At 30.6% G+C, this 20,828-nt stretch overlaps 7 protein-coding genes across 11 annotated transcripts; 2 read left to right on the top strand and 5 right to left on the bottom strand.

Annotated features, from left to right (window-relative positions):
* Positions 1–563: 563 nt before the first annotated feature.
* On the bottom strand, positions 564–7,970 carry LOC116346447 (uncharacterized protein DDB_G0283357). 2 transcript variants are annotated; one of them, XM_031776499.1, is made up of 11 exons: positions 7,800–7,970; positions 4,899–5,425; positions 4,684–4,833; positions 3,738–4,618; positions 3,075–3,670; positions 2,648–3,007; positions 2,356–2,556; positions 2,039–2,245; positions 1,812–1,949; positions 1,204–1,433; positions 564–1,036 (listed from the first exon to the last, which is right to left on the bottom strand). In XM_031776499.1, the coding sequence occupies exons 2-11, from the start codon at positions 5,118–5,120 to the stop codon at positions 863–865; spliced, it is 3,159 nt and encodes a 1,052-aa protein (XP_031632359.1). In that variant the 5' UTR covers positions 5,121–5,425; positions 7,800–7,970; the 3' UTR covers positions 564–862. The 2 variants fall into 2 exon arrangements, with proteins under 2 accessions (XP_031632359.1, XP_031632358.1); XM_031776498.1 differs by having other exon boundaries at positions 568–1,036; positions 2,648–3,010; positions 7,800–7,969.
* A 332-nt stretch (positions 7,971–8,302) lies between these two features.
* LOC116346346 (39S ribosomal protein L21, mitochondrial) lies at positions 8,303–9,189 on the top strand. Its single transcript, XM_031776337.1, has 4 exons — positions 8,303–8,341; positions 8,430–8,501; positions 8,570–8,826; positions 8,891–9,189. Exons 2-4 carry the CDS (start codon positions 8,432–8,434, stop codon positions 9,149–9,151), a joined length of 588 nt encoding a protein of 195 aa, XP_031632197.1. The 5' UTR covers positions 8,303–8,341; positions 8,430–8,431; the 3' UTR covers positions 9,152–9,189.
* LOC116346348 lies at positions 9,128–11,534 on the bottom strand. Of its 3 annotated transcripts, none has more exons than XM_031776340.1 (5): positions 11,405–11,534; positions 10,716–10,981; positions 10,609–10,627; positions 10,436–10,537; positions 9,128–9,587 (listed from the first exon to the last, which is right to left on the bottom strand). In XM_031776340.1, exons 2-5 carry the CDS (start codon positions 10,943–10,945, stop codon positions 9,468–9,470), a joined length of 471 nt encoding a protein of 156 aa, XP_031632200.1. In that variant the 5' UTR covers positions 10,946–10,981; positions 11,405–11,534; the 3' UTR covers positions 9,128–9,467. The 3 variants fall into 3 exon arrangements, with proteins under 3 accessions (XP_031632200.1, XP_031632201.1, XP_031632202.1); XM_031776341.1 differs by having other exon boundaries at positions 10,716–10,945; positions 11,405–11,528; XM_031776342.1 differs by lacking the exon at positions 9,128–9,587 and adding an exon at positions 9,796–10,037 and having other exon boundaries at positions 11,405–11,532.
* Positions 10,157–20,754, top strand: LOC116346340 (protein regulator of cytokinesis 1-like). Of its 2 annotated transcripts, none has more exons than XM_031776329.1 (9): positions 10,157–10,218; positions 18,038–18,076; positions 18,177–18,373; positions 18,441–18,834; positions 18,901–19,320; positions 19,404–19,799; positions 19,887–20,124; positions 20,280–20,402; positions 20,468–20,754. In XM_031776329.1, the coding sequence occupies exons 1-9, from the start codon at positions 10,172–10,174 to the stop codon at positions 20,591–20,593; spliced, it is 1,980 nt and encodes a 659-aa protein (XP_031632189.1). In that variant the 5' UTR covers positions 10,157–10,171; the 3' UTR covers positions 20,594–20,754. The 2 variants fall into 2 exon arrangements, with proteins under 2 accessions (XP_031632189.1, XP_031632190.1); XM_031776330.1 differs by lacking the exon at positions 10,157–10,218 and adding an exon at positions 17,853–17,926.
* On the bottom strand, positions 11,957–14,742 carry LOC116346342 (ankyrin repeat domain-containing protein 13C). The gene is made up of 8 exons (XM_031776333.1): positions 14,505–14,742; positions 14,215–14,256; positions 13,826–13,930; positions 13,405–13,749; positions 12,984–13,285; positions 12,750–12,899; positions 12,428–12,675; positions 11,957–12,352 (listed from the first exon to the last, which is right to left on the bottom strand). Exons 1-8 carry the CDS (start codon positions 14,626–14,628, stop codon positions 12,337–12,339), a joined length of 1,332 nt encoding a protein of 443 aa, XP_031632193.1. The 5' UTR covers positions 14,629–14,742; the 3' UTR covers positions 11,957–12,336.
* LOC116346347 (coiled-coil domain-containing protein 12) lies at positions 14,812–15,546 on the bottom strand. The gene has a single exon (XM_031776339.1). It carries the CDS (start codon positions 15,415–15,417, stop codon positions 14,932–14,934), a length of 486 nt encoding a protein of 161 aa, XP_031632199.1. The 5' UTR covers positions 15,418–15,546; the 3' UTR covers positions 14,812–14,931.
* On the bottom strand, positions 15,647–17,299 carry LOC116346344 (kinetochore protein Nuf2-B). Its single transcript, XM_031776334.1, has 5 exons — positions 16,941–17,299; positions 16,682–16,860; positions 16,214–16,596; positions 15,949–16,140; positions 15,647–15,879 (listed from the first exon to the last, which is right to left on the bottom strand). Exons 1-5 carry the CDS (start codon positions 17,218–17,220, stop codon positions 15,711–15,713), a joined length of 1,203 nt encoding a protein of 400 aa, XP_031632194.1. The 5' UTR covers positions 17,221–17,299; the 3' UTR covers positions 15,647–15,710.
* Positions 20,755–20,828: the final 74 nt, after the last annotated feature.

The raw sequence follows: 20,828 nt of genomic DNA, 5'->3' as shown, positions 1-20,828 counted from the left end.
CATAAAGGCACAGGTGGTACAAAATGATATTTAACTGTGAATATTGTTTCAAGAGAAAAAAATAATAAGAAAATGATTAATTTATTAATTTTTTTTTATTATTAATGTACAATTGTACATATACTGTATGTTTTCTAATTAAATATCGTTCGAATAGTTTACGCAATCAATGTGCATAGATTTATAATTTTCATAACACATTTCTGTTCTAATCAATGTGTTTGTGTTTTTCAACTCATTTCTTCCATTTCCAATACATCATCTCTGGGTTCAATGGCTTAGCCGTCCGTTCAGTTGAAATTATTCAACTACAAGTATCCGTTGCAAAACCAATTTTTGTATCATATTTAAAATTGCAAATGCAAAATAATTCTGAATATCTTCAATACAGCTCATAGCTCAGAATGAATTGGAGCTCAAAATGTTAGCATCAGTTGCATTTTTACCATTCAAATTGTAAGTCATAAATATTTTAGGGTTATATCAACAATAAAGTTGAATAATTTGAGTCTTCAAATTAACAATTTGAATTACGTATATTTTATAAAGAAAATCCACTAAACTCAATAAACAAAAAGGTCTGCATATTTTTATTATTAGATATCGCATGTATTCATATATATGTATTTATATATATTCATATAAATTTTCGCAGCTGATTTAAGTGTTGTAAATTTCTTGTATTCAGTTGATTTTTTGTTAAAATAATTTAGCTGAAAATATTGCAGTGTGACGTTTCCATCTCTGATTGTATGAACTCAGTTAAATGTATTTCGAAATAGTCACACAACAGTGTGCAATGTATTTTATATATTGTATCATTCATTTTTTTTAAGTTAATAGATGTGAATTCATTTGCATTTTAATTGATACATTCTGTTTTTTGTTTCGGTAAGGTCTGTGGTGTGAACCCAGGTGGTAATGGGATTGTAAATTTATCATAATTATTTGAAAAGCCATTAGATATATTATGATTCATAAATAAATTGTTTTGACTTTGATCTGCACTAAGCCAGCTTGAATGGTTGAAATTTATCTGAAAAAAATCGTAAACGAAAAGAATTGAAATAACTTGTATGAGAGAGTAGTAAAAATATATCTTTTCGATGTAGTAAAATATATTAGAACAAACAGAGATATATTTTCTCTGGTAATTGCTAAATCATTTTGTAGTAATTTTATTTATTTTTTTGAATTACTCACTTGCTGTGAATTGGTTGGTTGTTGTTGGCCCATAATACCATAGTTCGATTGCATTAAATTGTTTCGATTGGAAAAGTCGCTCGACTTTTGAATCTGTTGCCCCAGGTGGGGTGGTGAAATAAACATTTCATTTTGAGATTGCTGCAGCGGTCCAGACATGAATGACTGATACGGGCGGAATGATACGATAGCTGGATCCATTAAACTCCAATCTGTTGTGTTGCCAAAGCCTAAATGTTTAAAGTTCAAAACGAAAATTATCACATGCAATGAAAGTGAAAAGCATGGAAGTGATGCAAATGTAGCTCTAATATATAACATCGACATTGAATAACAATCAACATCGACATTTCAGTAAATGTGTTCGCACTGAATTTGTAATTAACCCTACTACGTACAGTATGGGTCCATTGGAACCATCAAAAATTTCACTTTTGTACTTCTTTCAATTATTTTCATACATTTTGCACTACAGAATGGATCATGCCGTGTTTGTGTTCTTAAAATGAACTGTACGCAGGAGAGTTAACAGAATTAACTGAAAACATCAAATTCATTCACAACTCATGCTTGTGTGCTAACTTTGAAAAAGAAATGATTAAGCATACCCTTATTGGCCTGATGATTTGATTTGGGCAACAAATTACTCATCTGATCGTGTACGCCATAGTTTAAGTTCTGCTGACCAGTATGATGTGGCCAATTGTGTGATTGTTGTTGTGTCTGTGATGTATTTCCACTGTTACCTAGGGATGATAAAAAGTAATTAATCAATAAAAGAATCGAACGAATGGATCAGGAATTTTCGAGTAATAGAATAGTAATTTTTAAGTACCACTGTTACTCATGAAGGGTAAGATTTTGCTTGTACGAGGTACGCCCAATCCAAATGCGTTCATATGAGAGAATCCAGGAGGAGGTAATCGACAACGCTGAGCCGAATTATCTATCATTTTTGTTTGTTGATTTGATTGCGTTTGCTGCTGTTCATTTTCTATTAGCTCCGCCAAACCTTTTTGTGTCTCGAAGAATGGATCAAAATCTATGAAAAAATTAATATATTAGCAAACAAATATGTACCGTTTTTTATCTTTACTTCGACCCATTTAGAATTATCTACTTGCACTTTTACAATACAATTTCTTAAATTACCTAATTCGTCGTCGATTGAATTACTCTGTGATGGTGGTTGTTGTTGTTGATGTTGTTGTTGCTGCTGCTGTTGGAAAAAGCTTTGCAAGCGACTATTTTGCGGATTGTTACTCGTATGAAATAAATTCAAATTATTCAAGCTCTGCTGTTGAACTTGAGATGTATTTAGTCCTAATTGAGTATTTACCAAACGCTGCAAGTCTATGTTAAGTGTGTAAAAATTAAAAGTTTATAAATAACAAAAATATTGAATTTGAATGAAAAATCATAGGACTAAGACATTATAACTTACTGTTAGACGAATTTTGTTGATCCAAATATTGCGAGTTGAGTCGCCTAGCATCGATTAGACGTGATTGATCCATCAAATTGGACATATTAATTTGATCAGACATGAATAATTGTTGTTGTGGTGGTGCAAAAGGCTGTTGTTGTTGCTGCTGCTGCTGCTGTTGTTGTTGTTGTTGATTTTTATGGAAATCAAAGAACTTAGATAGACTATTTGCGTATACTTGATGGTTCATGGGATCTGTTTGATGTAAACTATTTTGTAGTTGTGTTCGCTGATTATGCAAATTCTGTGATTGTTGTGATATTTGATTGAAACGATTCTGTTCATTTCCTCCGCCGCTAAAGAAATCCAGTGTACTATCTTCTGAAAAAAAAAGTAATTTTTTTGTATGTTTTTTATATGTGTTATTAATTTCATTTTAAATTACCTGAGTTTATATTAAGACCACCTGAGTTTAGGTTAAATCCATTCATCATATTACGACGTTTCTGAAGTTCATCCAAACCTCCGAAACCATTTTGTAAATTATTTGGATAATCACTTAGACCTTTTAGAAGATTTAATTTTTCATGAAGATCTTGACGCTCTTTATCTGATTCAGTGCCACTGAGTAGGTCTGGCAATTGTGGTGAATTAGTTTGATTACTAGTTTCCATATTACGAAGCTGTGTAGTTTGCGATGATTCCAGTTTAAAGAAAGGCGATGGTTGAAACGTATTAGACGAAAAGAAACTATTATTGTCATCGAATAATCCCAATTTGGAAAAACGCGTCGTTGTATCAATTACATTACTGCTGATACTAGATGTTAACGGGTGACAATTAGTATTAATTTCTGCGCTGCTAACTGAAGTTCCAAAATTCTCATATGAATTTTTCTCTAAATTCGTCTTATTTTGTTGTTTGTCAACATCTTGCTGCGTTGAATGATTATTCTCAGTTGCATGTTCTGGAAAGTTTGCCGGTGAGCTCTTTCCACTGACACTATCACTAATGGTTCCACTATCACCACTAGTTGATAAACTAAAATAAAATGAACAAACAAAAATATTCATGTTGTCTTTGAGTGATGATTTAAAAAGAAAAATACCTGAGTGATGGTGTGTCGGCTTTTCCATCTAAATCATTTGAAGATGCATCATTTTCAATCTCAGATAATAAATTCAATTCTTCATCAGCACTCATTGTGTGATTTGGTGTTTCTCCAGTCGAACTGTCTTTGGTTATATTGAAGCCAGCATCTTTTACATTTGTTGATGTTCCGTTACTTTCCTTGCTATTCATGCTTGTTATGCTGCTTGTACTGTTCGTATTTGTGCTATTCGAACTACTACTGCTAATTGAATTAGTTGATGATTTTTTATTCTTTGTTTTTTCAGCTTTATTTTTCTTTCCGCCATTCTCTTTATTATTGCTGCTTTTGCTAGATTTTCCGGCATCTTTATTTGTTGGTGAAATTGATAGACTTGGCCATGCTTCTTTTGTTTTTTCCGGCCCATTTTGAGGCAAATTTTCCGTTGTTTGTTTATTGCTTTCACTTAATTTTCCACTTGGAGAAATATTGTTGTTGGTGACATTTGTTGTATTATTTGTTGTTGCTGTTTGAGCTATGAGTGCATCATGCAATCGTTTTTCATATTCCTGATGTTTGCCTTGATGCATTTCTTCCTTAGTGAAACTAGCTTCAAGATCACCCAATTCATGTAGATACATGCAGTCCGGTTTTGGACATTGTTGATTTTTCATGAAGTGACTACAATATTTCGTTGTCCCCAAGCTAGTTTTAATAAGTCTTCCATCGATCATGATATTATTGACACTTTGAATTGCTCGCAAAGCATCATTATTCGAACAGTATGTAACGTATGCTGATGCAGATGGACCCTGTACACCCGCATAAGTTGTACTAGGATTGATTACAACTTTATGAATTTTGCCATATTTCCCAAAGTATTCGTGTTTTTTAAGAATCTAAATGAAATAATATAAATAAATATTAGAAATTTATCTTGATAATATACTTTACAAAAACTCACTTCAGCATCTGCCAGTCTCGGTGGTAAGCCAACAACAAACACTAAATTCTTTTGAACCACTCTTACATTCGCCAAATGCTTACGATTTTCCGAGATTTTCTGCTTTCGTTGTTGATCCCGTTGTCGCTTCTCTGCTTTCAATGCCGAAATCTAAATATATTATCAAATCGTAGATTAAAATATTTAATTACAAACACATTTTCGATTCATTTTACCTGCTCTTGAGATAGAGGCTTAAAATCAGCCGGATTTTCGGGATAGGCTTTGCGACATGCAGGACATAATTCGTTTTCATCAGTTCGAATTCTATGCCAACAAAAGCGACAGATTTGATACCCACATGTACATGGATAGAAGTTAAGATCGTCCACTTCCAAGGGTTCCATACAAAGGGGACATTCCACCACATCATCATTGCTATTGTTTAAAACGCTCATTTTTGATCGCAAAAAACGTTAAGACAACGGAACGAGATTAAGTTGTTTATTGCAAGTGAATAAAATACAATAGAAACCGTGATGCTTCGGTTTCGGGTGTGGTTTACTTCGATTGTCGGTAGTGCTGCAACTTCGTTCAATTTATACGGTCTATATGCAGATATACTGAATATTTTTTTTAGAAAATAGTCAAATAATCAGCATACGAATGCAGATAGCCAAATTATCGAAAGAATTTTCGGAACTTCGCTTCGTTAAAAGTAAAAGATCAATAAAGACGACTTGCGTATAGCCAGAATTTGATTCTAGAAGAAAAAGATGAGAAAAAATGATATTATTTTCAAACAAATGGGTATAAAATTTAGTTTACGTGGAATCAAATTAAATTTCACTTTTAAAGTTAGTTTGAATAAAATAAACAAAACGTTCTATGTTTTATTAGCTGTAGAAAAAAGGAAAAGAAAAATATTCCCTTTAATTTCGCCGAAAATGGATTAAAAGTTTAAACTCTTAAAAATTTATCAATTTGATGTGTATGTATTTAAAAGAAATACCACTGATTAATAGCCTGTATAAACTTAATATTTATTTTGGATCAAGCATAATATACAAAATGTCCAAAAATAAATAAATACCATTACAAATAATACATATTATTAAATTAAAATAATGAATTGGTGATAATTGACTTTACAGATACAATACAATTTCAAAGGGTCAACAACTTTATGCTTCATCAAGTGAAATCTTAAATAAAAAAATATGGAATGAATTATATTTGTGTGTAAATTCGTTTAAAGAAAATCTCAAGCACGGAACGTTTACGTACGAATATCTTTGTAATTAAAATTTGAACATTATTTTGAAAACCATTCACGAAAAGTTCTGTTAGAATAGTTTTTCAATAAATTTTCTGTTTAATGTAGCAAAATTACGTGTTCATTTTGATTGCTTTGTTTTTTCGCACACAAATATACAAACGGTGCGTTCACATTATAACAAGCACCGACACATTTATACACAAACCAGTTTAAATCGAAAAATTATACTTTCCTACACATACACACAAACGAATCAAGCACATACGTCAATACGTAAGAAAACGTAGAAAAGACATCAATGGAATTTTTTCACAGGTTTATATTTTCGTTCTCTTTTCTTTGTGCATGTTGCTACAATTTTCTATGCAATTAAACGAACATTTATTTTTATAGTATCTGTTTTTTTATATGAAAAGTAATTTAAATAGTATAAAGAAAAGATACAAATATGAATGCAACATCATAGTTCATGTGTAGGTGTTGAAATTTTTGTACTATTGATAATTTAAATGCAAAAGCCAAAATATGAAAACTCAAAATATTTACGTTAAAGCAATAACCATAAATGGCATCATTTGAAATATTGACAGAAAATCCATAAACTTCGGAGCGCTATTATTGGATGTAAAAAATGAAACTCTTGTAAGAAGGCATAATGCTTCGAATACATACAAACAAATTGCAACACAACTGCACTGGTGAATTTAATGTAAATTTTATTGAATCCTTCTATCTGTCTATTTGTGTTCATACATTAAACAATCACTTTGTAAAAAATTGTAACGAAGTTACATTAAATTATAAGAGGTATATATCCATTCTATTGCAATTTATAGAATTTGATTGCACAATGTTTGCTTCATACATTCTATAATATTGGTAAAACACATTTACACATAGTTCAAATTGGAAATTTTCCCAGGAGTATATGATATGGCAAAAAAAATACATTTTTCAATTTTTTATATCCGAACTACACTCTCGACACATTTTTTTTATAAATACTCGTTTTTTTTTCTCATCACCACTTCTACTTTCGATTTTTTTATTATCAACACCGAGTTACCTCTTCTTAGCAAACTTGAATAAGCACAAGAATACACCAATTTTTTATTCTAATTTCTCTGTCGTCGTATCAATGCAAAAAAATATTTCATGAAATTGCAATTTGTATATTGCAATGTGATTGTATATAGTTGATCGAAACATAGACTTTTCGAATGCCCACATAATGTCTAAAGATATATACGTATACATTTACATATATTATTGTGCATCATTTTATTTTTTTGTTTTCCACTCAGTGGTTATTCACAGCTTTATATATGTGTAGAACTTTAGAAAATATTTTATATACTATGAATGCAAAGTGCTGCCTTTGGACAGTAATATAGTTTATAACTTGCGTTACTCTACCTCAACAGCGAAAGTCTTAGAAAAAAGTTTTTTTATACACATTCATATCATTAGGAAAAATAATGTTCACGCAGTATATTCTATTCACATATATGCTGCATTAAATATTAAAACAATAGCAGGCTCCACATACGAAAGCAGCTTTTTATGGCATACAAAAATACACTATCATATTATGAATCACACATATGGACACATACACGTACACTCAGGAAAATTCATACGAAATGGCGAAGAAAAAGGCAGACATACAATTTTCTAAAATATGATTCACGAATTCAGAAAAAAAAACTGAAACAAATGAAATCTATATTTTATTGAAATTTGGACTGAAATACTTGCAAATTGTATCCACCCTACATTTTTTTACATTTTCGTTCCGCTTTTGCTATATTAGCTATTCACCCAAACAAAATATATTTTTGCAACCTTAGATAATTACCTGATGATAAATATTATATTTTATGAAGAATTTTGTCTAAATTACATGGAAAGAATTGGACAATATGCAAAAAACTTTTTAATACAGTAAATGTGGAATTAAAGACGGTAGATGAGCTCACGAAAAATCGAATTTATACGATTGCAAGTTTTACTTTGTGTGTTAGATGTGACACAATAAATTACACAGTGAAATAGTTAGTCGACCGGATATTTCTTATTTCGATTATTGTTGAATATTACGAAAGTCTCAGACGCCATTTTGTGCTGTCGTTATTCAACGCTTCAAATGTCATACTTGGCTATAACTTCATGTCTTTCATAATTCGAAATAATGTCAATCAATTAAAATAAATACTTAATTTAAAATATATAACATCAAAATAAATATATATATATTCAAAAAAATCGAAGAGAAATTCAAGAATGTTAAATAAAAATTCAAATGAAGCGCCGGTTTGTCTATATTTTCTTTTATACAATTCATTTTTCAATATTTTTTGACATTCGAACTGTCAACAGTTAACAAGTTAAAAACAGACAGTAAGTTTCCCAGATGTGCATGCATACAGTTGCCAAAAATTAAAAAAAGAATTTTTTTTTATTGAAACATTTTTTTAAAATTATCTAGAAATGTTTGTGCAACGCCTATTCAATGTAGGGAGGCACTTCGTATCATCAAGCTTACCCAGTCTATCACAGAGTAAGTAGAAAAAAATCAAGTAAGAATTTAAGTTGAATACAAACATAACCTATTCTTCTTAAATACAGATTTATCGTTTGTGCAAAAAAACTATCTTTTTCAAAGCGCCAACAAGATAGAGTTTCTGAAAAGTCCGATTGTTGAGAAAAAAACATGTCAGTCTATCATTGAAAACGTAAATAATCTTCTTAATCAACAAACTGATGGACGTCTATTTGCTGTTGTACATCTTTGTGGAAAACAATACAAAGTAACCGACGGCGACATTGTTGTTATTGAGGGGTATTGGCCGCCCACAATTGGCGATAAAATACGATTGGACAAGGCAAATATTTCTTTGCTGTGTAGGCATTGGCAGGTGTTTTATTCATATTGGTGTTCTATTGCAGGTTTTACTTGCTGGTGGTGATAGTTTTACTTTGACAGGACGACCATTGATACAATCAAATCTTGTGGAAGTTCAAGCAACTGTAATTGAAAAAACAATTGCGCATACACGAACAACGTTCAAAAAAAAGAAGAGAAAGCAATACATGAGAATTAAATTTCATCGAAGCGCTCAATCCATGATTCGTATCAATTCGATTAAAATTAAAAATACACAGATTGATATGAACTCAACAAAGTTAGATGTTTTACATGAATTGTAATTAGAAAATTGAAATAAAACCATTTTATTCAGTCTAAATTATATTGGTTTTTCATGCCATAAAAATAAATTAGCGATAAGAAAAATGCTGTGTTAGACGAGAGAAAATTCGACACATGAATGGAATTCTACAGTTTATAGAACATCATTTATGTGGGTGAGATTAAAGAACTCAATGTACTGAAAACAACTCCATTAGAGAAGTTTCATTATAAGAATGTGTTAAGGACAGAATAGGTCAGCGTCAATTGTCGGTGTTAGTCTTGTGTTGTTGTTTTCTCGTTTTGTTTCATTATATTTTTTACTTCAATTTTAAGTTAGTTGTGTGTAATTTTGTCAGTTTTCTTGGTCTGTTTAATATTGTCGTCCATCAGCATAAATTTCAGGAGTTTGGTTCCATTATATGGCTTCTCAGAACCTGGAGGGAAGCGTCGCATCTAGAAAACAATAATGATAAAAATAAATATGGGCGCAATAAGATCAAACATTCATCCATAGAGCCATCAAATAGATGTTTTTTTTTTTTTAATTGAGATATCTTTTTTAATGAAGTATGTGCAACGGTGAGTTGTGTCAAAAGTTATTTTCAAAGTTGATTGAGTTAAATAATGGAGTTGGTCAAAGTAGGTCTGTGTGTCTGAAGTGTGGCAAACATACACATGTTAGGAAATTTTTATTTTTATTTTTAGTAAAAAATTTAATTATAATATAAAGTTATTGAGCCAAATTGGAAGTTGAAGACGATTTTTTTTAAATTTGTGATTCAGTACTATTATGCATATTGTTTAGTGTGTTGTTCGTGTGATTGCATTTTAATAGACAAAATGTCAGCGTGATGGAATGGAAACATCTGTGTTATTTGACGTATCCTCTTTGACGTATCTTTTCTGTAATTAATAAAATAATAATAATCGATCTGAAGAAATAAAAAAAAATACCACTAACATATCTGTGATACTTCCTGTATTGTAATACTACAGTACGACCTCGATTTTCCGTTGAGCACGCGACCAAAACTAAGATGTTTTCCCCAATCAAATGCAATATTATTGGTATTTGCATCAGATTGTAAGTGTTTATCTTAAAAATATCGTGCATTTTAATAGTTCAAATGATTTTCCTTTGACTTTGTGCGATACACATTAAATCTCGTGTTTTTGAGACTGATAAATAACTAAGATGACGGATAATTGAGGAACGGTCAATTTTAATCGAGGTAGCACTGTATTTTCTTGTATTTTATTTCATTTTCAAATATTCCTTATAGATGTATATTGATACTCACAAATATTCTGTATTTCTCTTTGCATGCATAATCTGATTCATCCACATCTTTATAGCAGTCCGGCTCATATTTTTCTGGAATATTTCCTTCGAACTCGCAAAGCTTAAATAAGGATAGCAATAAAAACTGGTTAGTAATGGTTAAACTGGTTAAATAATGGTTATAAAGCTTACTTTATGAATCGGCCGTGATCTGAAAAAAATCGAAAGAAAATTGTAAATTTATATGGATACATTTCGCAAATAGTTTTTCACAAATTAAAAGATTCATTGAGTCATACCTTACGATAATTTTATCTTCTTCTGTCGGTTTATTTGGGATGCAGTAAAAAACATCAGGTGTTTCTTTGTCAAATACTATACTTTTTCTTGTTAAGTCTTTTCCATTTACTTTAATCGTTCGATCGAATTTTTTCCCCTTTGATTTAGATTTACTGACTTCTGCGTTGACAAAACTTATAATGATCAAAAATATGGTCATATAAGCGAGAAGTGCTTTCACCTGCTTCATCTTGTTTAGCGATAGATTAAAAATACGAAAATGTTTCTTAAATGAAAAAAAAAGAAACATTAAGTGAAAAGTGCTTTACTTAATACAACACTTCATTTAGTTAGTATAACTATCATGGACTGTTGCAACAAATAAACTATGTGAAATAAAACTTTATGTTGCAGTATTATTCGGAACAAAATAAGATCTATTTTTTGCTGCAATGATTCATTTGTTGGTTACGTTTTATTTCTTTTGATTTTTAAACCAATTATTTATTTTGCTTAAAAGATATAATTCGTAAGAGAGATGTTTTTTGAATTGCGAAGGCGTATTCGAAAATTGTTTCACTCATTGACCACCTTATAAGATTCAATTAAGTTTTATCATGAACATGGCTACTTAAAAAATTCATACCATATACGATTATTCACTATTTATATAATATGAAGATTTCTTTTACAACCAAGAAAAACTTACATTTTTATTGTTGTTGTTTTTTTTTCGAAAAAAAACCTAATGAAAAAAAATAAGTAACCAACGAAAATGCTAAAAATAATGACGAACACGTCTTTTTTTTGCAATTATTTCAAGAAGACTGATGTTTTCGTCATTGAAGATTGATACAGAAGAAGTAGAGAAGAAAGAAACTGACAAAAATAGTATATGTATATGTGTATAGTTTACTTTGCAGGTATAGAGAATGGTGTGAATAACGCGAATGTTTGAACTTTATTATTTGTTTCTCCCCCCCCTCTTTCGTTAATTTTTAGCATCAATATCTCATACATGAATTCAGTTACGAACTTTGCAAACAAAGACGTCTCTGTGTGAGAATTGTAATGTATTTTCTTAAACAGTAAAAGAAAAGATTTGAATGCGTGATAGGAATGATAATTTTTTAGGTCATACGTTTTCATGAAAACTATTTGCATTTCTTCATAGCTTCAAAAGCGTTTTAAAGACAAATAAAGTGAAAAAGTTGAAATATGAATTTGAACGAAAATTCAACTTCAAATAAAACAAATAATATTCTATATATTGTTTATTGTTGTTTATTGTTTTTTTTTTTACAGATAAAATCGTTCTCTAAGAATTGAAATTCTTCTTTCCGTTCATAGCATACAAACATAAATGAAGCCAAGCTATTGAAAATGAATACTAACAGAAGTGTGCACAATGAATAAGCACACCAAATAAACTCGTTAACCAAATGAAGAATGTCGTTTTACTGCTCGCGAAGGAATGGAAATTTAAATATAACTTTAATAGTTTTTAAATCACACACCATTCGCTTCATATTTATGGAGATATTTATGTCTTAGATCTTAGATAAATGGAAATTGTACGGTGATTAAACTATTGCCGAACAACAAATGTTCGGTGTTTAAAATATAAATAATTTCAATACGTCATAAGTCAGGAAACCTATTGAAGAAGAAAACCAACAAGCAATATTTTAGAATTAAAAATTTATTGACCTATTGAAATAATGAAACTTACCGCATACTGTCTTCTGTGTAATTTTTCGGAATTTCAAACAATTCTGGCGATATGTTGTTTCGGAACTCAAACTGTGAAAAAGTTATTTTCGCTGAAACTGTTGGTAAAATGGGGATATCAATTTTGACGGGGAAACCATTTGGTAATTTCAATGTCACGAATTCACGAAGTTTTGTGAAATGTTTAAATGGCGCAATAACTTCTAAAACATTAAGCAACATTTCCACAGTCAGTGGAAATTCTTTGCTCTAGATAGGGAATAGATTTATTTTTATTGTATATATTTGATGATTTTTATATCAGATAAAAATGAATTTATTACCATTGCTACTGTTGCTCGAAATGTCTTACTTGATTCCTTATAAACTAATTGCCGTCCAAGGCAAGGATATTCTCCGGGTTCTGCATTTATATAGTCTTCCCAAGTGATATTACTCTCAGCTGGAGGAGTAAGCGATTCACGACGCAAAATCTAATGAAAGTATTGGTTATGGAATTATTGAAATTTCAAGTTGTCGTGTACTGGTAACAAAAAAAATGAAAAAGCAAAAAATACTTCTCCATTTTGATCTAGGCTTGGCGCGTGGTTGCCGCCTTTCAACGATTCCATAATGGCTTTGTTTTTTTGTAAATCATCTCGCGATAGATGCTCACGTCGTTTTCGTGACTCCAAAACCAGTCCATTGATCGAATATAAATCGCAATTGTATTGACCAGCAACCAATTCCTTTTTATCTTCTCGGAAAATCCAACCGCTTTGAGCTCTAACAAAATTTATACTTTTTGTTGACATTTGAGCGGCCAGAATGTCGCTGGACATGAGGATATCAACTTCATCCTCGATTTCAGTGTCAGTCTCTTCAATATTGCCGAATATCCACACGTAACCATTTATCGAAAAGACGCGAAAAAATCGAATATTAGCTATATTTTATTTTTAAGATTACCTAAGATTATTTTTAAGAAGTGTATTTTACCTTCGTAACGAACTCGTTGGTAGCATTGAAATTCATTATCTAGAACGGTAAGAGATTCACGTGGATTGTTGTCACCCCGAAAAATAAATGATATGTCACCGCGTTCCCATCGCATATCAGAGAAATCAACCAACGTCGTATCAAGTCGAATTGATGATCCACATTTATGAATTTTACATATATCTGATGGCAGAATGCGTGACACGAGCGGTACCCAAGATTGAAAGTCCCATTTCAATTCCATATAAAAATCTCCCATTTGCTTCAAAGCCTTCACTAAGTTTGGTCTTCTTTCTTCAATTTGCTCTTTGGCTTGTTGTTTCAATTTTTTTAACAGAGAACAAACTGAAACATATGATAATACATTCATCATTTACCAAATAGTCCGTCAAAAAATAATAATCTTCATGATTTAGTTTACTTGTCTGTCTATCTCCGTAGGAGATTGCTTCCGCTAAAGGGGACCATCCATTCAGATTTTTTACTTTTACAGGAGCTCCATGTGCCAATAATAGATGTGTACACACTGCAAATCGAACGTATTGATTATTTTTTCCATTTGTGTTGATTTTCATACAATGAAGCAATTTTTAGAGAAGGCGTCATAATTTTTTTTATTTTAACTTTGGGCAACTATCTCATTTCAACAACAAAAGAACTATCAAAACGCAAAGAAATTTCTTTATTTTGATAATCGCGATCGTGGAAAATTAAATTTCTGAATCGATTTGTTTGTCTATTGTTACAAAATGTATGTTTGCATAGAGATTGTTTCAATGTATGTTTGCATTATGTATATGTATAGTATACCTTTGCGACCAAGCATAACAGATAAATGAAGTGCGGTATTTCCTAAGTACGGTATTTCATTTATTTGAAGAGAGATAAAAAAACATAGAAATAATGTTATTAATTCAATTTGGATTTTAAAACAGTAATATTGACACCAATCAAATTATTCATGCATTTGTCATATAGAACATTGGAAAACCACTTTCTTCAGTATTAGAATAGACAGTCAAATGTAAATAATTTTAAAATTTATGGTTTTTATGAGGTTTTTTATAAAACAATTTAGTAAAATTTAATTAGATGTTCACCATGTTTATCCTTTTGGGCAACATTATGTGTACGAATTAATAGACTCAGTTTCCGATAGTCATCCTCGAAAATGCATTTATGCAACGAACAGTCAACAAGATTATCTTCATCCGTGTCTGCCATTTTTATGAATACTACTGGTCCTTTAATTTATGATTATTATTTTTTTTAAAGAAGTACGAAAAGTGTAAAAATGTAGTGAATTTGAACTGTCAAATTGTTTTCATCGACGCTTTTTTATGCTCATGCATAAATGTCAATTGTTTTCATTTAGAATAAACTACATAACCTCAATTGACAAAAGTCTCAATATTTTTATTTTATTTATTTCGTAATTATTATTTATTTGCTTAACAATTGAATTTTTTAAATTAAGCCCAACTTATTAAATAAATGTTCAAGGGGTGATTTAAGAAATGGCTCCAGTTAAAGCTCCTTTTTGGATTGTATGCTGTATCCAATGGTATTAATTGCATTTAAATCCAAATCGCCTTGATTCGACCGCAAACGGTCGCGAATTAATTCGCTAATGGCCCTTTGTGTTCTGCGTTCTAATATCTCCAATTTTTTTGCCACGTCTCTTTTTAAGTCCCAATCAGGTTTTCTTGGTGCCAAATTAGCAATATCTATTTCATCAATCACTATTGGCGTTTTCAACGTTTCTATTTCATTTGTTATCATGTTTATAACATCGTCATTTTTTGGTTGTATTTGGTTGTTTTCGGAGGCATCTTCAATCGGAATATTTTTTGTCAATTTTGTCGGTGGCGGCAAAACAATCTTTTCCGTATCAGTGGATTGTTTCGGTTCGGTTTCTTTCGTTTGGATCTTACGCTTTAAATTCTTGAGTCGTTCTTTTCGTTTCAATGCTTGTTCCTCCAACGAACCAATTGGAATTTCAAAGTCAGACATCTTTTGGTTTTTTTTTATATATATATATATCGGTATATTTATAATTAATTTTTATTTAAACTTATTTCTTTTAAGCTGTACTTTGTATTAAATGTTGTTCATAGTCGCTTGAACGTTTGGTTGATATAAGGCTGGATATTGTTTTGACATATGACATTTAACTCGGACAATACTAGTAGTATTAAAAGACTATTCAAACAACATTATTTTTTATAGATTAGATATCTAGTAATTTTAAGTGCTTTCTTTATTTATATGGAAAATGAACATATTTATGATAATATTAATGAATTTTATATGCTTTTTCCCAAATAATTAGATGGTGATGTCAATGTTCGCAAAATCGTTACAATCGAAGTAAGAATGAAATGTTGTTGATGTTGTAATTCTTCAATTCGAAATTTTACTTCAGTCAGTTCGCTGTTGGCCGCCTCAATATTTTTATCATTATACGATATTGTTCTATAAATTCCATTTAAAACGATTTTTTTTAAACGTTTAGACCTAAAGAAATACTGAAAGTATAAATACCTAATGAGCTCTTCAGTTAGCTCGTCAGAATTTGTTTGAACTTTGTCCACATATGCTTCTATTTGTTTGATTTTAGATAAAATGTTATCTTTATTTTCAATCAGAGCCTTCAATTTGGTTTTCAGTTCCATTATTTGTTGTTCTTCTCGCTTAATTGCCTTATCCGTTAAATCAAGATTTGAATCGATCAAGCTTAAAAAAGCAAATATGAATAGGTTATTAAAGGCGATATCAAAGTATATAACTGCAGTTGATGAGCACTTACATAAGTTCATCATAGTGTGCAAGTTTTTGTTGTTCCAATGCTTTATTCACAGTTTCCAATGTTTGCGAAAGTTCATTAATTCGTTGGCTTGATCCAACATTCGATGTTCTTACATGTTCAGCAACTTCTCGCAAGTCGTTCAATTGTTGTTTCAAAGTATTTATCAAGTCAATTCGTTTTTTGTATTCCTCTTCGCTTACAAGTGATTCACTTAATTCAGTTTGTTGAATTTCTACTTTGATAATAGTAGAATCAAAATTTTTTATGTCGGTGTTTTTTTGCGCAATTTCTTTATCCAATGATTGCACATCGGCTAAACAATTATTTACACGTTCCTGAATCAGAGGCAGTTTTTTTTCATATTCACACAATTGACGTTCCATCTTTGAAAAAAAAGGAGTAATTGATTAGATTGTAAACAATAAACATTGAGCAATTTATATCAACTAACTATATAATATAACTTACATTCGCAGCACGTGTTTTCGCAGTTTCATTTTTTATTTGAAGTGATTGATTATTGGCCAATGCTTCATCATACATTTGAAGGGCATCATTCGCGTTCTTGCATACTGTTTGTTTCACCATTTCGTAATACTTTAAATAGTTGAAAAGCATTTTCAATACATGACAACTCTTCTTTGATGCTGTGCAGATATTTAAAGAAAAACGATGTTATTCTACATTATGTATGAAAATGGAATAAATAATTAAAATAATTTCTTACTTGGATTAATCAAATCTAAGTAGAAAAAATTGAATGATTGATCGGCGTTATATAAGCGTTGCACAAAAGCACAAAATCGGACAAAATACAATCGTTCTGCATCTATGTTATTCACTGCTTCATTTTTTGCTGATTCAATGTTAAAATTTAATTTTCGCAACAGACATTCGAGTGCACCATAAAAGAACTGAAAGGTTGGTCGACGCAAACTGTTTTCATCAATTTTGAATTCCAACAAATCATTCCATTGAGAAATAAATTCCGCTTCTTTACTAGACATTTTTGCACGAAACGCTACCACACATTAAAATAAACAATACAATAGTCCTGAAACAATAACATATAAACTGTTACAACGTTACCCGAAATCGGTTTAATTTCACTTTGAGCAGTACCAACATAAAAAATTTGAGGATTTATTTGAACTTGAATGACGTTGTGAATATACGGAATAAATTATGGGATTTCTTTTAATTGTTAAATATGAAAATTATAAATATATATATATATATATATATATATATATATATATATATATATATATATATATAAAAACGAAACAAAACAAAAAACGAAATACTTGAAAATGAAAAATAAGAATCAAAGAATATTTTTTAATTTTCAAAAAAACAGCCTATTCAATCCAGTGCAGCAAATTGGTACTACTACCAATATAAAAAAATAAAATCGTTATTCGGTACAATAAAAACAAATACGAAATTTATATATTAATTTGAAATAATAATAACAAATTTAATAATTTTACTAAAAAAAAATAATAAATAAATAAAATAGAAGAAATCAGAATGAAATCACTTTAAGATCTCAAAATAACGGTCACAGCGAATTGGACATTTGCGGTTCACTTTTTGTTGACATTTTACCGCTTGTCAAACTGGTATGACGCTATTCTCAAACAGTCATTTGAATTCTGTACCGCTTGAAAACGACCGAATTCAATCGGAAGCAAACATTGACTATTGCTGGTAAAGGAAATTTTTCAGCAAACAATTCAACATTTTTTAAGATTTTTAATCGATTAATTTGTGCCTTTTCTTTCTGACAATAATTATTATATTTTCGACTATTGTTTTCAGAGCAAACTCTACAAAAATTAAAATGGACATCGAAACTATGTAAGAAAGATTATTTTAACTGAAAGAAAATCAATAAATCATTAGTTTTCTTGCTAAAGAAAATAAATATTCAATTTTTCCAATTATATTTTCATTTTAGATCACGCACACGTGAGGAAATGAATGCAACAACGCATGAATTTCTCACTGAATTAATTCCAAAACTGGACAATGTTTTTGATAAAAAACGTAGCCTCTTCTATTTGGAAAGCATGAGTGAAAATTTGAAACTTTTTTATAAGGACGTATTCACTGAATTGGAAAATAAACAAAACGAAGTATCGAAGGAAATTGAGGGTAAATATGATAATACAATCAAAATAATGGAGTAATATTTTCAGCACCATGTTTTTTTCAAATATAGAATTACACATAGAGGCATTGGAGCTTAAACGCAAGCTAAATATTGATTTTGAATTCAATTTGGATCGTAGTGATAAGATGCCATTGATGGTCTATCGGGACAAACTTGATATGGATTTGAATGAAATGCGTGAAAAATATCATGAGAAAATGAATAAGATTGAAAATTTTATGAAAACACAACATCAATTGTGTCTCGAACTCAATGAAAATATTCGTGAGCTATCAGTTGATCCATTGGCCAGTGATTCAGAAATTCACGAAGTTGAAAATTATCTGATTGAATTGAAAAGTGAAAAGACACGTCGTCTCAATGAAATTGAATGTCTTCAGAATGAAATTCATACACTTTGTAATGAATTAGGTACAGATATCAGTGATCTATTTCAACCGATGTAAGTACACATACATATTGTTCAATGTAGTATTCATTAAATTTGGTTTGATTATTATATTCTTAGACCCACCATGGAAAACATAAACTATTTGAAAACTAAACGTGACGATTATCAGAAGAAACAAACAGAAGTTATGCGTGAATGTGAAGAATTACTACAAAAGTTGGAAATTCTTTGGGAATGCCTTGAGGCACCATTCTCTATACGATCAAAATTCCGTAACATTGCTGAACAGTCAAAAATTTCTTCAGTTTCTGATTTAAATCGCGAACTTAAAGAATGTAAGGCTGCCAGACAGGAAAACATTAAATTTTTCATCGAAAAATTACGCTCAAAATTAATTGAGCAATGGGACAAGATATATAAATCACAAGAAGAGCGCGAAAATTTCGAGTTTCTACGTAGTGACACATATACAGAAGATTTGCTAATGCTGCATCAAATGGAACTAGAAGAATGTATAAAATTCTATAACGAAAACAAGTAAGAGAAACTACTCATACTGCTCATAATGATAAAAAGCCTTAATATTTTTCATACTAATTCGGTTCTTATGTTCATGCCAGGAATATATTTGAATTGTTCATCGCACGAAATCAGTGGTGGGAAAAAAAGAAGGCGTTGGAGGCCAAGCAAAATGAGCCAAATCGCTATAATAACAGAGGTGGACAACTACTAAAAGAGGAGAAAGAACGCAAGCAAACTGATATTGAGATTCCGAAAATTGAAAAACGTATCAAAGCCCTTGCGGAGGAATACCGACGTCAAAATAATCGCGACTTTTTGATAAATGGATCTTGTGTTATTCAATTGATGGAACAGGATTGGGAGACTTACAGAGACTCCAAAGAGTTGCAAAAAAGTGCAAGAAAAGCGGTTGCAACACCTGCTAAAGTTGGTATGACGCCAAAAACTCCGTTGCGTGGTCAAGTTACATTAAAACGAATGGCTTCCACAACCAAGTAAGACTTTTATCTAATTATTCAATAATTGAAAAAAAAAAAACAATCAAATTAACAGAATTCGTTTTTATTTTACATTGTCACAAGTTTGGGCATGACTACTGGAAATCTGGCTAAGAAACGTCATTTGGATATTCCATCACGAGAAGTGAATCGAACGGCATCTGTTCAAAAAGTTGCCACTGCACCATCCTATATGGTTCGTTCTCACACAAAGCGGAATTTACTAAATCAGTACAATGATGAAAATGTATCAGCGTTTATAAAGCCAAGTGGAAAATCGATACATCAAAGACGATTGGTTCCAACAAATAACAAGCAATCGGTAATTTGAAATGTATGACAGTAATGTGCGATAAACATATTTTCTGATCGAAATCACAATCACAGGGGGGTTAATCCCCATTCACACATTACTAATCTCTGAGTATATGAAATTTTATTCATTTTAAATTGTATAATGTTAAACTTATGTTTCAGACTCTCGTTAACCGTTCAGCAAATAAAATTCTCAAAAAGTACCGACTTTCATCTAACCGTCGTCAGTCTCATTGTAAGGGAATCGTTTCAGATGAATCGCTTGTAAATTATGACGCTTTCGAAGTTAGTAAAATATTTTTTTAATGTTAGAATATAAACTTAATTGCTTATAATTTAATAATTTACAGAACAATATTAAAACATCGCAAATCTCCAACTCATCAGTTGTGGAGCAAAGAGATCACTTCAAGGATGATGGAATGATTTCCAAGTCTACAAGAAATAATAATTATCCCCTTAAACTGTTAAATTAGTTCAGACTTCAGTATTGGGAACGTTGCAAGCTAACGACATTATTTAGATATACGTCAACAAGTATTTTTTTACCTTCAGTTTTCGTGAATCGCAAACTTGAAACATATGTATAATCTTTACGATAATAATCATGAAATAAAACACTTTTTTGCAAATAAAATTTAGTATTCATTATAAATTTATTTTAAATTCTAGATATGATGGTAAATGCAGTGTTGGTTAATTGTCAATCTG

This window comes from Contarinia nasturtii, unplaced genomic scaffold (genome assembly GCF_009176525.2).
Source record: "Contarinia nasturtii isolate CC-2019 unplaced genomic scaffold, AAFC_CNas_1.1 Cnas_scaffold_1500, whole genome shotgun sequence".
In the NCBI taxonomy this organism is placed as follows: Eukaryota; Metazoa; Arthropoda; class Insecta; order Diptera; family Cecidomyiidae; genus Contarinia; species Contarinia nasturtii.
This window is presented reverse-complemented; position numbering and strand designations above follow the sequence as displayed.